This window comes from Microcebus murinus, chromosome 19 (assembly GCF_040939455.1).
Source record: "Microcebus murinus isolate Inina chromosome 19, M.murinus_Inina_mat1.0, whole genome shotgun sequence".
Lineage (NCBI taxonomy): Eukaryota > Metazoa > Chordata > Mammalia > Primates > Cheirogaleidae > Microcebus > Microcebus murinus.
In genome coordinates, this window is record NC_134122.1 from 37,038,218 (window position 1) to 37,054,117 (window position 15,900).

General features: G+C 35.1%; 1 protein-coding gene across 1 annotated transcript in view; it reads left to right on the forward strand.

Annotated features, from left to right (window-relative positions):
* SEPTIN14 (septin 14) overlaps positions 1-15,900 on the forward strand; it is a 36,774-nt gene that overhangs the window by 1,185 nt on the left and 19,689 nt on the right. Inside the window, exons 2-4 of the mRNA XM_075994861.1 lie at positions 97-217; positions 1,295-1,490; positions 6,945-7,131. Of these exons, the coding sequence (XP_075850976.1) occupies positions 97-217; positions 1,295-1,490; positions 6,945-7,131 (504 nt within the window). The remainder of the gene's footprint in view (positions 1-96; positions 218-1,294; positions 1,491-6,944; positions 7,132-15,900) is intronic.

A 15,900-nucleotide genomic window follows, 5' to 3' on the forward strand; every position in this document is an offset into this window, starting at 1 on the left:
CAATACTAGTTTATTTGATATATTGTTATCACTGTCTTTTCAAACTATTTCGTTTCCTATTCTAATTAGAAACTTTTAATTTGTCTTTTATTTAAGCAAAAAGAAGACAATATTCGTTGCTTAACTACACTTGGCCATTTTGGTTTTGAATGTTTTCCCTATCAGTTGGTGAACAGATCTATGCAACAAGGATTTGCTTTTAATATTCTCTGTATAGGTAAGTGCCAAACACTTAATTTGAATTATTACTTCATTTTTCCCAATGCTCATTTCAACTTAAGTAGTGTAATATTGGTGCTATTAATTCAAGACCATTATTCATATTTATAATGGTTTCCATCTTCTTAACCATATTATGTAAATATTTTTTAAAGTTTAAATACTTCAGTATCCTTCAAAATCTGGCATACCTTAGTGTATACTTTCTTTCTACGTTATGTTAATGACTGAGGGAATCAGGGCTAGCATGTATACATTCAAGACCATCCCAATCTTTAAAGTATTAGAGACCCTTTATTTATTTTTTAAATAATAATATTATTAATTATTATTATTATTATTCTGAGACAAGCGCTCTCTCTGTTACCTGGCCTAGAGTGCAGTGGTTTCATCATAGCTCATTGCAACATCAAACTCTTGGGTTTAAGCAATCCTCCTGTCTCAGCCTCCCAAGATGCTGAGACAACAAGCATGCACCACCACACCAAGACAATGTTAAATTTTTTTTGTAGAGAAAAATGTCTAGCTACATTACCCAGGCTGGTCTTAAACTCCTGGCCTCAAGCAATCCTCCCACCTCAGCCTCCCAAAGTGCTAGGATTACAGATTTGAGTTACTACACCGAGCTGAAAGTAATATTATTTTTAATAGGAGAATCATAATTGTATATATTTATGGGATATGATGTGATGTTTTGATATATGTTTACAATGTGAAATGATTAAATCAAGCTAATATATCCATCATTTGGCTTATCTATCATTTTTTATGTTGAGTTATTTGAAGTTTACTGTAAGTTATTTTGAAATATACAACATATTATTATTGACTATAGTCACCCTGATGTGCAATTATCTCAAAACTTATTCCTCCTATCTATTAAATATTTAAAACTTTGTGTCTTTTGACCAATAAATCCCCATTTCCCTTCTCCCCTCTTCCTCAGCCTCTTTTAATCATTATTCTAACCTCTAATTCTATGAGTTTAACTTTTTTAGATTTTAAAACTCACAGTAGGAGTGTTGCCTCATCTTAGCCATTTCGTGCCCCTATAATGAATCTCTGTTTTTTACAGGGGAAACTGGAATTGGAAAATCAACACTGATTGACACATTGTTTAATATTAACTTAAAAAATAACAAATCCTCACATTTTTACTCAAATGTTGGACTTAAAATTCAGACATATGAACTTCAGGAAAGCAATGTTCAATTGAAATTGACTGTTGTGAAAACAGTGGGGTATGGTGATCAAATAAACAAAGAAGCCAGGTCAGTGTTTTATTATTTTAATTTAAAAATTTTCCTTATTTTAAGAAATTTGCCTTCTTTCTTCATAAACTAAATTATAATATTCTTGTAAGATAATTAATATATTTTCTTCCACATTTTAATTCTTTTCTAATAATGTTCTTTTCTTGCAAAATTGATACTTTTATATATAATTAATTTTCTTACAAGATTTTGAATGAACCTAATATCGCAAACATTTGTTAATGTAGTTTCTATTAGTTTTGGATTATTTCCGTGTTCCTTTATTTTATTTTTTATTTGTACAAATTTATTGGATACATGTGTAATTTTGATACACACATAGATTGCATAGTGGTCAAGTCCAGGCTTTGAGGGTATCACCCAAATAATGTATGCTGTAATCATTAAGTAATTTTTTATCATCTACTCTTCTCCCACCCCCTCACCCTTCTGGATCTCCATTGTAATAATTCCACTCTCTATGTCCATGTGTACATATTTATTTAGCACCAATTTATGAGTGAGAACGTGATATTTGACATTTTGTGCTTGGTTTGTTTCACTTAAGAAAATAAACTCAAGTTCCATTTACGTTACTGCAAAATACATGATTTTATTCTTTTTTTATAGCTGAATAGTATTCTATTATGTATATATTCCACATTTTCTTTATCTATTCATCCACTGATGAACATTTAGTTTGATTTCATATCTTTGCTAGTGTAAATAGTGTGGTGATTAACATACAAGTATAAGTGCCTTTTAGGTATACTGACTTCTTTTTCTTTGTGTAAACATAGTAATGGGATTCCTGGATCCCATCATTATGGCGGTTCTATTTTCAGTTCTTCAACAAATCTTCATACTACTTTTCATAGAGTTTGTACTAATATATATTCCCATCAACAGAGTATAAGCATTTCCTTTTCTCTGCATCCTTGTCAACATCTTATTTTCTGTTCAGCCATTCTGACTGGGGTAAGAACATATTTCTCTAGGGTTTTAGTTTGCATTTCTCTGATGATTAGTGATGTTGAACACTTTTTCATATACCTGTTGGCCATTTGTATGGCTTCTTTTGAAAAATGTCTAGTCATGTATATTGCTGACTTTTTAATGGAATTATTTGTGGGGGTTTTTGTTCAGTTGTTTGGGTTCTTTGTATACTCTGGGTACTAGTCTCTTGTATAAATAGTTTGCAAATATTTTCTCTAATTTTGTAAGTTGTCTGTTCATCCTGTTGATTATTTCTTTGGCTGTGCAGAATGCTTTAGTTTAATCAAGTCCCGTTTGTTTATTTTTGTTTTTGTTGTCTGTGCCTTTGAGGTCTTAGTCATGAATTCTTTGCCTAGACCAATGTCTAGAAGAGTTTTCCCTAGATTTTCTTCTAGTATTTTTATCATTTGGGGTCTTACATTTAAATCTTTAATTCATCTTGCATGCATTTTTGTACATGGTGGCAAATAAGGTTTTCCAGTTTTATTTTTCTGCATATGGCAACCCAATTTTTATAGCACCATTTGTTGAAAAGGAGGCCAGGCACGGTGGCTCACGCCTGTAATCCTAGCACTCTGGGAGGCCAAGGTGGGTGGATTGCTCGAGGTCAGGAGTTTGAAAGCAGCCTGAGCAAGAGCGAGACCCCATCTCTACTATAAATAGAAAGAAATTAGCTGGACAACTAAAAATATATAGAAAAAATTAGCCGGGCATGGTAGCGCATGCCTGTAGTCCCAGCTACTCCGGAGGCTGAGGCAGTAGGATTGCTTGAGCCCAGGAGTTTGAGGTTGCTGTGAGCGAGGCTGATGCCACGGCACTCACTGTAGCCTGGGCAACAAAGCGAGACTCTGTCTCAAAAAAAAAAAGAATTTTTCCAATATTTTCTTCCAGAATTTTTATACTTTCATGACTTAGGTTTAAGTCTATTATCCATCATGAGTTGATTTTTGAGAGTGGTGAAAGGTGTGGATCCTGTTTCAGTCTTCTACATGTGGCTATCCAATTTTCCCAGCACCATTTATTGAATAAGGGTTCTTTTCTCCAGTGTATGTTTTTATCTGCTTTGTCAAAGATCAGATGGCTATATGAGGATGACTTTATATCTGGGTTCTCTGTTGTGATCCATTGGTCTATTTCTCTCTTCTTGTGCTAATACCATGCTGTTTTGGTTGCTATAGCGTTGTAGTACAGCTTGAAGTCTGGTAAAGTGATGCCTCCCGATTTGTTCTTTTTTTTTTTTTTTTTTTTTTGAGACAGAGTCTCACTTTGTTGCCCAGGCTACAGTGAGTGCCGTGGCATCAGCCTCACTCACAGCAACCTCAAACTCCTGGGCTCAAGCAATCCTTCTGCCTCAGCCTCCGGAGTAGCTGGGACTACAAGCATGCATCACCATGCCCGGCTAATTTTTTCTATATATATTAGTTGGCCAATTAATTTCTTTCTATTTATAGTAGAGGCAGAGTCTCGCTCTTGCTCAGGCTGGTTTCAAACTCCTGACCTCGAGTCATCTGCCCGCCTTGGCCTCCCAGAGTGCTAAGATTACAGGCGTGAGCCACCACACCTGGCCTGTTCTTTTTGTTTAAGGTTGCTTTGGCAATATGGGTTCTTCTCTTGTTCCATATGAAGCATAGATCTTGACTTGGTTAGTCTAGCTAGCAGTTTATCAATCTTGTTTATCTTTTCAAAGAGCCAGCTTTTCCTTTTGTTGATTCTTTTGTTTTGTTTTGTTTTGGTCTCTATTTCATTTAGTTCTGCTCTGATCTTTGTTATTCATTTTCTTCTGCTAATTTTGGGTTTGTTTTGTTCTTGTTTTTCTAGTTCCTGGAGGTACAACATTAGCTTATTAATTGTAATCATTTTACTTTTTTTTGGCATATTATGGGGGTACAGATTTTAAGGTTTCAATAAATGCCCATTCCCCCCTCCCCCCACAAGTCTGAGTTTCCAGCATGACCATCCCTCAGATGGTGCACATCTCACTCATTATGTATGTATATACCTGCCCCCTCACCCCTCCCACGTGCCCAATACCCTATTACTGTAGTACCTATGTGTCCACTTAGGTGCTGGTCAGTTAATACCAGTTTGCTGGTGAGTATATGTGGTGCTTGTTTTTCCATTCTTGGGATACTTCACTTAGTAGTATGGGTTCCAGCTCTAACCAGGAAAATATAAGATGTGCTATATCACCGTTGTTTCTTAAAGCTGAATAGTACTCCATGGTATACATTTTACCACATTTTATTACCACATTTTACCATACATTACCACATTTTATTAATCCATTCTTGGATTGATGGGCACTTGGGCTGTTTCCACAGCCTTGTAATTATGAATTGTGCTGCCAAAAACATTCGAGTGCAGCTGTCTTTTTTGTAGTGTCATTGGATCTTTTGGGCATTTTACTTTTTTGATGTAGGCATTTAATGCTATAAAATTTCTGCTTAACACTAATTTTACTGTATCCCAGAGATTTTAGGTATGTTGTGTTTCCATTTACATTCATTTCAAAATTTGTTTTAAATTTTCATCTTAATTTCTTCATTTACTCAAAGATCTTTCTGGAAGATGTTATCTAATGGCCATGTTATTTTTATAGTTTCTGAATTCCCTCTTATTATTCACTTGTACTTTTATTCAATTTGTGCTCTAAGAAGATACTTGATATGATTTCAATTTTAAAAATTTGTTGAGATTTGTTTTGTGGCCTATCATATGGTCTGTGTTGGAGAACGTTCCATGTACTGATGAGAAGATATATATTCTGCAGTTGTTTGGTAAAATATGTATGATTTCATTGCTTATACATAGCCTTAGTGTGGTGGCTTTTTCCAATGCTGGTTGTAGTAGCTATAAACCCAGTGGGTTAGTGAGCTCACAACCTCCTGGTCAGCCACAGTGATATGGATGATGATGGCAACATTGGTCACGAGAAGTTTTTCTTGTTCCCATACAATGTGCTCTTGTGTTAGCAGTTGTTATAATGAGTTGTGTGGGCTGTCCAGCTGACTATGAGGTGGCACTAAAAAATAAGAGCCAACTTCAGTGGTAGTGGTAGGATTTATGCCTGACCTTTGTTAACTGGGAGAAGTACTTGGGTATCCCAGGTGGTGGATTGGGCTGTGGAACCCTGAGGGGCCTGGTTCTCATGGGATGCACAAAAGTAGGCAGAGCTAGACTGGGCAAGCCTGTACTCAGGCCCCATAATGAAGGGTGCAAGTGTCAGCTTTGAAGGGGGTGGTGAAGTCCTCAGGCTCCTAGTTAAATGCCTGGGTAAGGGGAAACTGCTGCTGAGTCAAGTTCTCAAAATGGGAAGGAAGAGGCAGTCCCAATGCTGCAGACTTGGCTCGTGGGAGTGGAACCTGGTTTCCATTTATGACCCAGTTACTGCATGGCTGTCTTCCTCACCCTGCCTGTGGTAGTCTATAAAGGTATTCAGTTTGTCACTATAGTTGGCTTCTAGTCTGCAACATATCTCTGGCTGTAGGAAATGCTCCCTCAGTCATTCAATACCAAGCCTTCAGGGCAGCTCTCCTTCTGCTCAGGTTTTGGTGGTTGTAGGAGTCCAATTTGAACAGCTTTTGAACTTGTTTTTAAATTTGGGTTTTCCTAATATTTTTTCATGATTATACTAAGGCTGTGAATTTTGTAAGAATACTACAGAGTTGATTTACCTTTCTCAGTATATCATAACAGGAAGTACATGACATGGATGTCTTATTACTAGTGATATTAAACTTGATTAAGATTAAGGTAATATCCACATGGTTTCTCCACTATAAAGTTATAATTTTTGCTTTGTAATGAATAAAAATCTTGGTTGGTGATATTTGCTTTGAGACTGGGAATATTCTCTTTGCTCTTAAACTTTCACCCACTGTTTAAAGCATCCATTTTGGATTTTGCTTGTAACAATTATCATTCTGATGTTTTATTGTCAAATTTGTATCTTTCCCCATCTCTTCTATGTTTACTAATTTGAGTTTTTTTCTAAAGCATAGTTTATTTCTCTTCCAATGATATATTCATTCATTCAATTACTTATATACATCAGTTGGACTAATGGATATTTATTTTATAAGTTATAATATCATCCTATGGAAATTAGTTTTGTTGATCAAAATTTTCCAGCCTTGGTCTTCAAGAAGTATTTTAGTTAGCTTTCAATTAGTTCCTAGGCCCTTTTGATAGGCTCTTACTTAAAACTTTTAATTTTGAGATAATTTTAGATTCAGAGGAGTGCTAAAATAAGTGTATAGATAGTTTTTGTATACTATTCACATAGTTTTCCTTTATGTTTACATTTTACACACCCATAGAGTAAAGAATGAGCCTTATTATTGGTTTGGAATTATTCAGTATTATCTTTGTATGGACATGTTATACACATTGATTTTATTAATATGATTTATTTTATTAATTATTTAACATATTTTATTAATACGTTATGCTAAATGTTTAAATAATTTTTTTTAGTTACCAACCAATAGTTGACTACATAGATGCACAACTTGAGGCATATCTTCAAGAAGAACTGAAGATTAAACGTTCATTTTTTGAGTACCATGATTCCCGAGTCCACGTGTGCCTTTACTTCATTTCACCTACAGGACATTCTCTGAAGTCCCTTGATCTATTAACAATGAAGAACATTGACAATAGGGTATGTTTGGTAAATACATCAACCTTTTAATATTTAATATTAATTTAGAGATAATAATATATTTTGAGGGCATTTGCATACAAGTACAGTTTTGTGTAGCTTAATGACAGGAGTTTGTTCTGAGAAATGCACCGTTAGGTGATTTTGTCATCATGGAAACATCATAGAGTATACCTACACAAGCCTAGAAGATATAGCCTATTACACACCTCGACTATGTAACCTTTTATGGTATGGCCTATTGCTCTTAGGCTACAAACCTGTACAGAATGTTTCTATGCTGAAAACTGTAGACAGTTGTAACACAATGGTATCTGTGTATCTAAGTGTAGAAAATACATAGTATTATAATCTTATGGTACCACCATTATATATGCTGTCCATCATTTACTGACATGTATTTATGTCATACATGACTATATTTGTTATTTTGTAATATGTGTATACTTCATAATTATTTTTTCTGCTAATATTTGAAGTATTTGCATTATTTTTCTAGGGCTACCATAGCAAAATACCACAGACTTGGTTGTTTAAACAGTAGAAATTTATATTTTTTCAGACTCTTGGAGGCTAGAAGTCCAAGATCAAGGTTTCAGCAGGCTTGCTTTCTTCTGAAGTCTCTATTCTTGTCTAGCAGATGGCTGCCCTCTCTTTGTATCCTCATGTGGTATTTCCCCTGGTGTCTCTTTGTGTGTCCAAGTTTTGCCTTCTTATAAGGACATCAGTCAGATTATATTAGACTCCACGGTAACAGACTCTCATTAATTTAATCACCCCTTAAAAGGCTCTGTCTCAAAGATAGATTATGAGGTACTAGGAATTAGAGTTTCAACATATAAATTTTCGAGGGACACAATTCAGCATTTGATAGATTTCAACCTTGACTTACTTTCCAGAGAAATGTAATAAAAATATATCAGTTTAAAAAATAAAATGCAGGTAAAAATACTAAAATAAAACCTTCTTAATTTTTTCTCTGATTAAATGGTAGTTCAGATCATGGTCATTTGCTTATTCAGTAGTCCTCCTTTAGCCCCATGGGATAAGTTCTAAGACCCCAGTGGATACCTGAACCATGGATAATACTGAATCCTGTATATGCTATGTTTTTTTCTATATACATATACCTGTAAAGTTTGATTTATGAATTAGATACATTAAGAGACTAATAATAATTCATAATAAAATAGAAAAATTATAACAATATACAGTAATAATAGTTACATGAATGTTATCTTTGTCAGTCTCTCAAAATGTCTTATCATACTGCACTCACTCTTCTTGTGATTATGTGAGAAAATACAATGCCTCCATGATGAGATGAAATGAGGTGACTGATGGAATGATTCACATCAGGGTGAGAGAAAGTAGGACAGTGTGAAAGCTCATCACAATATTTATAATGGCATATAATTAAAAACTTATGAATTATTTATTTCTGGAAATTTCCATTTTATACTTTTTTTTTTTTTTTTTTTTTTTTTTGAGACAGAGTCTCGCTTTTTTGCCCAGGCTAGAGTGAGTGCCGTGGCGTCAGCCTAGCTCACAGCAACCTCAAACTCCTGGGCTCGAGTGATCCTTCTGCCTCAGCCTCCCGGGTAGCTGGGACTACAGGCATGCGCCACCATGCCCGGCTAATTTTTTATATATATATCAGTTGGCCAATTAATTTCTTTCTATTTATAGTAGAGACGGGGTCTCGCTCTTGCTCAGGCTGGTTTTGAACTCCTGACCTTGAGCAATCCGCCCGCCTTGGCCTCCCAAGAGCTAGGATTACAGGCGTGAGCCACAGCGCCCGGCCCCATTTTATACTTTTGAACTGCTGTTGATCACAAGTAACTGAAATGACAGAAAGTGAAACAGCAGATCATGGAACACACTTGTGTTTTATAAATTGATTTTACTCTATGTCACTATAAAATAATACCATTAATGTTTGACTAGTACCACTGATGGGATGAAGCATAAAGCTTTTGTCATGCTGGCTACAGGGCCTATTAGGGAGGATTCAGAATGCAGGAGCACGTAGGCAGCTACTGCTTGGTATATACAAACAGCCAAAAAAGCATGATCCTTTCTAGCAAAAGTTTGGGACACAAATAGACTGTGTTTCAACAGGCTGGTTAAGTCTCAAGACTTTAGCAAAATCTTGATAAAACTTATATGAGACCCTGTTCATTTGATTGATTTTTCTAATCATTCAGTGGTTTTTCATAGTTTAGTTTCATTGTATAGAAAATAATTATATTGTATGTATATAAAAACCAGCACATGCAGCTTTGTAGTCTTATCCAGACAGAAGGAATTTTAATGTATATGTAGAAGCCACAGGGTTTTCTCTCAGTGGAAGCAGTTTTTGAGTATTTGCTTTATCATGTGTCGTTCTGTGACCTTGGGAAAAACGTTTAAGATTTCTGTGATTAAAAGCATGGGCAGTGAGTTCAAGCTTTTAGCTTTCAAAACCTGACCCTACCGCTTGCTGGTTATGTGGCTTTGGGAAAAATTTAAAGCCTAAATTTTTTCTCTATAGTATTTGTGCAACTCTTCTGTAAGTCTAAATTATTATACATAAAAATTAAAAATTATATATATTTTTTAAAATAGAGGGCCAAGGTATATATAAAAGAAGCTGTCACTTTATCAGATTGTTTTCTGCACTCAGCCCTGGTAAAACATGCTGTCTTCAACTTTATTTAGTTGGAAAGAGAAAAAGTTCTAAAGTTGGGTTTCTTTTAACAAAGGAATCCTAACTCTGCTATGTATTGTTCAAACTGAAAAGAAACTTGGTACTTAATCTCATATGTCATTAAGTAGTTGAAAGAAATTAGATTTCTAGTAAAATTAAAATCTTCTTCAAGTTTTTAGTTAGCAGTACACTAAACTAGTCAGGAACAAAGAGTTTTACTTTTAATTTTATGATCACCTGTGATCATCAAGCCATTTTTCAGATATAGAAAACCCCTAGTTTTCACAAGGACCATTACATAAAGAGGTGGGCAAGAGAGTGTATATGTCTGCTGCCTTCTCCTTGAAGTTGTTCAGTTTTCCTTGAAATATTAAAAAATGCCTTTCCCCTCAAATCTGAACACCTAAAGAATTATTGACAAGAAAAGTTTTGGGTTTTTTTTTTTTTTAAATTTCAAACTATTAAGGGGGTAGGGACGTTTTTGTTATGAGACTTAAGTCAGGGCCATAAATGTGCCCATCACCCAAATAGTGCTCATTGTATCCATTAGGTGGGTTTTTATTCCTCTTTTCCTGCCCCCCCCACTTGATTTCCAATGACTTTTACTTCCTTCTGTGCACTTGTGTGCCCATCAATTAGTTCCAATTTATTGGAGTGTACAGGTGGTGTTGGTTTTCCCATTCTTGACATATTTCACTTAGGATAATGGTATCCAGTTCCTTCCAAATGGCTACAATTCATCCTTTTTATGGCTGAGTACTACTCCATGGTATAGATATACCACATTTTGTTGATTCACTCATGAATTGATGGGCACTTGGGTTGCTTCCACATCTTTGCAATTGTGAATTGTATTGCAATAAACGTTCAAGTTTAGATATCTTTTTGATAAAATGACATCTTTACCCTTGGTAGATATGCAGTAACGGGATTGCTGCATCAAATGATAGGTCTACTTTTAGTTCTTTGAGGAATCTCCATACTGTTTTCCTTAGAGATTGTACTAATTTGTAGTCTCACCACCAGTGTATAAGAATAGTGTATAAATATTTATAGTGTGTAAATATTTCTTTCTCTCTGGATTCACACCAGCATCTGTTGTTTTGGGGAATTTTAATAAAACCCATTCTGACAGGAGTAAGGTTATATCTCATTGTGGTTTTAACTGGCATTTCTCTGGTGATTAGTTATGTTGAGCATTTTTTCCTATGTTTGTTGGTAATTTGTCTACCTTGTTTTGAAAAACTTCTGTTCATGTTTTTTGCTTACTTTTTAGTGGGGCTGTTAGTTTATGTCCTACTGATTTGAGTTCTTTGTAGATTCTGGATATTAGCCCTTTATAGGATGCATAGATTGCAAATGTTCTCTCCTATTTTGTAGGTTGTGTATTTGGTCTGTTGATTATTTTCTTAGCTGTGCAGAAGTTTTTAAAATTTTTTTTTGAGACAGCGTCTTACTTTGTTGCCCAGAGTGAGTACCATGGCATCAGTCTAGCTCACAGCAACCTCAAACTCTTGGGCTCAAGCGATCCTCCTGCCTCAGCCTCTCGAGTAGCTGGGACTACAGGCATGCACCACCATGCCCGGCTCATTTTTTCTATATATATTAGTTGGCCAATTAATTTCTTTCTATTTATAGTAGAGACGGGGTCTCGCTCTTGCTCAGGCTGGTTTTGAACTCCTGACCTCGAGCAATCCACCTGCCTCAGCCTCCCAGAGTGCTAGGATTACAGGTGTGAGCCATTGCGCCTAGCCAGAAGTTTTTAAATTTAATAAAGTCTCATGTATGTATTTTTGTTGTTACTGTAATTGCTAATGGGGTCTTATTCATAAATTCTTTGCCTAGGCTGATATCTAGAAGTTTTTCTTCCATTTTATTCTAGAGTTCTTGTGGTTTTATGCCTTACATTTAAGTCTTTTATCCATCTTGAATTAATTTTTGTGAGTGGTAAGAGATAAGGGTCCTGTTTCATTCTTCTGCATGTGGCTATCAAATTTCCCCAGCACCATTTATCGAATAAGACTTCTTTTACCCAGTGTGTAGTGTTGTGTGCTTTGTCAGCAATCAGCTGACTGCATGTAGATGGTTTTATATCTGGGTCCTCTGTTCTAGTCCATTGCTATATGTCTCTATTTTTGTACCAATATCATGCTGGTTTTTTTCTTTTCTTTTCTTTTCTTTTTTTTATTACTACAGCTTTGTAGTGTAGTCTGAACTCTGGTAATGTGAAACCTCCAGCTTTGTTCTTTTTGGTTGGTATTCCTTTGGCTGCTTAGGCTCCTCTCTGGTTCCAAATGAAGCATAGAATTATTTTTTCTAGGTCTGTGAAATATGCCATTGGTATTTTGATAGAAATTATATTGAATCTGTAAATCACTTCAGATAATATGGACATTTTAACAATGTTGATTCTACCAATCCATGAGCATGATATCCAAGTGCTTCCTGGAAAGGATTCCAGCCTTGTAATATGTTCTCATGATATTAAAAATGGATGGATACTTGTGGACATCCCTCCTATTTCTCCATTTATTTGTGTTATCTGCAATTTTTTTCTCAGTGTTTCATAGTTATCCTTGTAGAGATCTTTCATCTCCTTGGCTATGTATATTCCTAGGTATTTTATTTTCTTTGTAGCTATTGTGAATGAGATTGAGTCTTTGATTTTACTCTTAGCCTCACCGTTACTCATATATAGAAATGCTTCTGATTTGTGTACATTGATTTTGTAATCTGAGAATATGCTGAATTTATTTATCAACTCCAGGAGTCTCTTGGTGGAGGCTTTGGGGTTTTCTAGATACAAAATTATATCATCAGTGAAAAGTGATAGTTTGACCCCCTTTTTCCTGCTTGGATACCCTTTATTTTTTTCTCATGCCTGATTGCTCTGGCTAGGATTTCCAGTACTATATTGAATAGATATGGTGACAGTGGGCACCCTTGTCTTGTTCCAGTTCTTAGGGGGAATGTTTTCAACTTTTCCCCATTGAGCATGATGTTGGCTGTGGGGTTGTCATATGTGGCTTTTATAATTTTGAGATAGGTTCCTTCTATGTCTAGTTTCTTGAGGATTTTTATCATGAAAGGGTATTGGCTTTTGTCAAATGCTTTTTCTGCATGTATCACATGATCATATAGTCTTTTTTTTTCTTTTGTTTATATGGTGAATTGCATCTATTGATTAACATATGTTGAACTATTCTTGCATTCCTGGGATGAAGCCCACTTCTTCATGGTGGATTACTTTTTTGATGTGGTATTGAATTCAGTTTATTGGTATTTTGTTGAGGATTTTTTGCATCTATATTCATAAGGGATATTGGTTTGTAGTTTTCTTTGTTTGTTGTATCCATTCCCAGGTTTGATATCAAGGTGATATTGTCTTTGTAGGATGAGTTGGGATTGATTCCCTATTTCTCAGTGTTATGGAATAATTTCTGAAGTATGGATACCAGCTCTTGTTTGTAGGTCTGGTAAAATTTGTCTGTGAATTCATCTGTTTTGGGAATTTTTGTTGTTGTTGTTGAACGACTTTTTTACTGCTTCAATCTCATTGCTTAATCATTGATCTATTCATGAGTTCTGTTTCTTCATGATTGATTCTTGGTATTATGTTTCCAGAATTTTGTCTGTTTCCTCTACATTTTGTAGTTTATGTGCATCTGTAGTATTTATGAACGGTGTTTTGTATTTCTGCACTATCACTTGTAATACCTCCTTTTTCATTTCTAATTGAGCTTATTTGGATCCTTTCTCTTCTGTTCCTGGTTAATGTAGCAAGAATTCTGTCAATTTTTTTTATCCTTTCAATGAACCTACTTTTTGTTTCATTTATATTTTGTGTTACTTTTTGTTTTCTATTTCATATATTTCTGCTCTGAACTTTGTTATAACTTTTCTTCTGATGTCTTTGGGTTTGGATTGCTCTTCCTTTTTGTTGAGTTGTGATAATAGATTGTTAATTTGTGACCATTCTGACTTTGGATGTGAGAATTTAAGGCTATAAATTTTCCCCTAAGGTATACTTTTGCTTAGTTTCATAAATTTTGATATCTTGTGTCTCCTTTGTCATTCAGTTAAAGGAATATTTTGATTTCCATTTTAATTTCATTTTGACCCAATAATCATTCAGTAGCAGTTTGTTTAATTTCCATGACTTTGTGTAGAATTGAGTGTTATTCTTGGAGTTGATTTCTAGTTTAACCCATTATGATCTGAGAAGATACAGAGCATAATTTTGATTTTTTAAAATTTGTTGAGACACTGTTTTGTGGCCTATGATATGATCAATCTTGGGGAATGTCCCATGTGCTTATGAGAAGAATGTATGTTCCATAGTTTTTGGTTAGAATGTTTTATAAATATCTGTTAGGTCCATTTGTTCTAGGCTCCCTTTGAAGTCCAGTGTTTCTTTATTTATTTTCTGCTTTGAAGAACTGTCCAGTTCTGATAGTGGGGCATTGAAGTCCCTAGCAATTACAATGCTATTATTTAATTTCTTGCTTAGCTCTAGTAGAATTTGTTTTATCTATCTGGGAGTTCCTATGTAGGTGTATGTATACTTAGGATTGTTATGCCTTCTTGTAGAATTGGACCCTTTACCATTACATAATGACCATCTTTGTCTTTCTTTACCTTTGTTGGCTTAACATTCATCTTATCTGATATGAGAATGGCTACACCTGCTCTCTTTTGATTTCCATTTGTATGAAATATTTTTACATCCTTTCATTTTGAGCCTTTGTGCATCCTTGTGGGTTAGATGTGTCTCCTGAAGACAGCAGATTCTTGTGTTGTGTTTTTTAATCCATTCAGCCAGTCCATGTCTTTTTAGTGCTGCATTTAAACTGTTAATGATTAGAGATAGAATTGACATGTGGAATGCTGTTCTGCTCATCATAAATGTTAGTACCTTAATGCTTTGTTTTCCTTCTTGTGCTATTGTTTTATTGGAATTGTGAGCTTTAGCTATTTACAGTGATTTTACACTGGTGGGTATCTTTTGTGCTTGTTCAAATATAATACAGTTTGGGTAGTTCCTGCTGGGCAGATCTGGCCATGAAAAATTCCCTTAGTGTTTGCTTCTCTGGAAAAGTCTTAATTTCTCCACCAATTATGAAACTTAGCTTTGCAGGATATAAAATTCTAGGCTGGCAGTTGAGTTGTTCTATTTAAGAGGATTGAAAATGGGGTCCCACTTCCTTCTGGCTTGTAAGTTTTCCACCGAGAAATCTTCTGTTAGCCTGATGAGTTTTCCCTGGTAGGTCAGTTATTGCTTACATCTAGCTGCTTGTAGAATTTTCTCTTTCACTTTGACTTTGGCCACATCGATTAGTATGTCTTGGAGGTGTCCTATTTGTTTTGACTTTTCCCAGTAGTCAATGGCCATCTTGTATGTGGATGTCTAGATCTCTGGCAATACCAGGGAAGTTTTCCTCAATAATTATTCCCTTGAATAGATTTTTCATTTTTTTAACTCTTTCTTCTTCTCTCTCAGGGATACCTATAATTCATATGTTAGTTCACATCACATAATGTCATATCTCTCTACGTGATTGCTCCACCTTTTTTGTTTTCTTTTTTGCCTCTTTAAATGTCTGGGTTAGCTCAAGAGCCTTGTCTTCAAGCTCTGAGATTCTTTCTTCTCCTTTCTTTAGTCTGTTGCTGAAGCTTTCTGCTGTGTTTTGAGACTCCCTAAATGACTCTTTCGTTTCTTTAAAATCCATTGTATACTTCCTTATTTTCTCTAGTTCTTTAGTGACTTTTTCATTGGTTTTCTGAAATATTTTTTGGCTTTCTTTTGTTGGTTTTCAACCTTCTCTTTAATTCCTTTCATCTTATTTGCCACTCATGTTCTGAATTCCATTTCTTTTATTTTGACAATTTCCTTGAAATTGGAGTTCATTGATGTAGGTCCATAGTGATCCCTTGTGGGTGTCAATTTGTTTTGATTTTTCATGTTGCCAGGTTCTTTTGCTGATTTCTTCTCATCTGAAACATCTTTTCTCAGGTTAGGGCTAACAGGTTTGTAGGGCACCTGTTCTTTGCTGAGAACTCTCCTTCTTAATTAGAAGAAA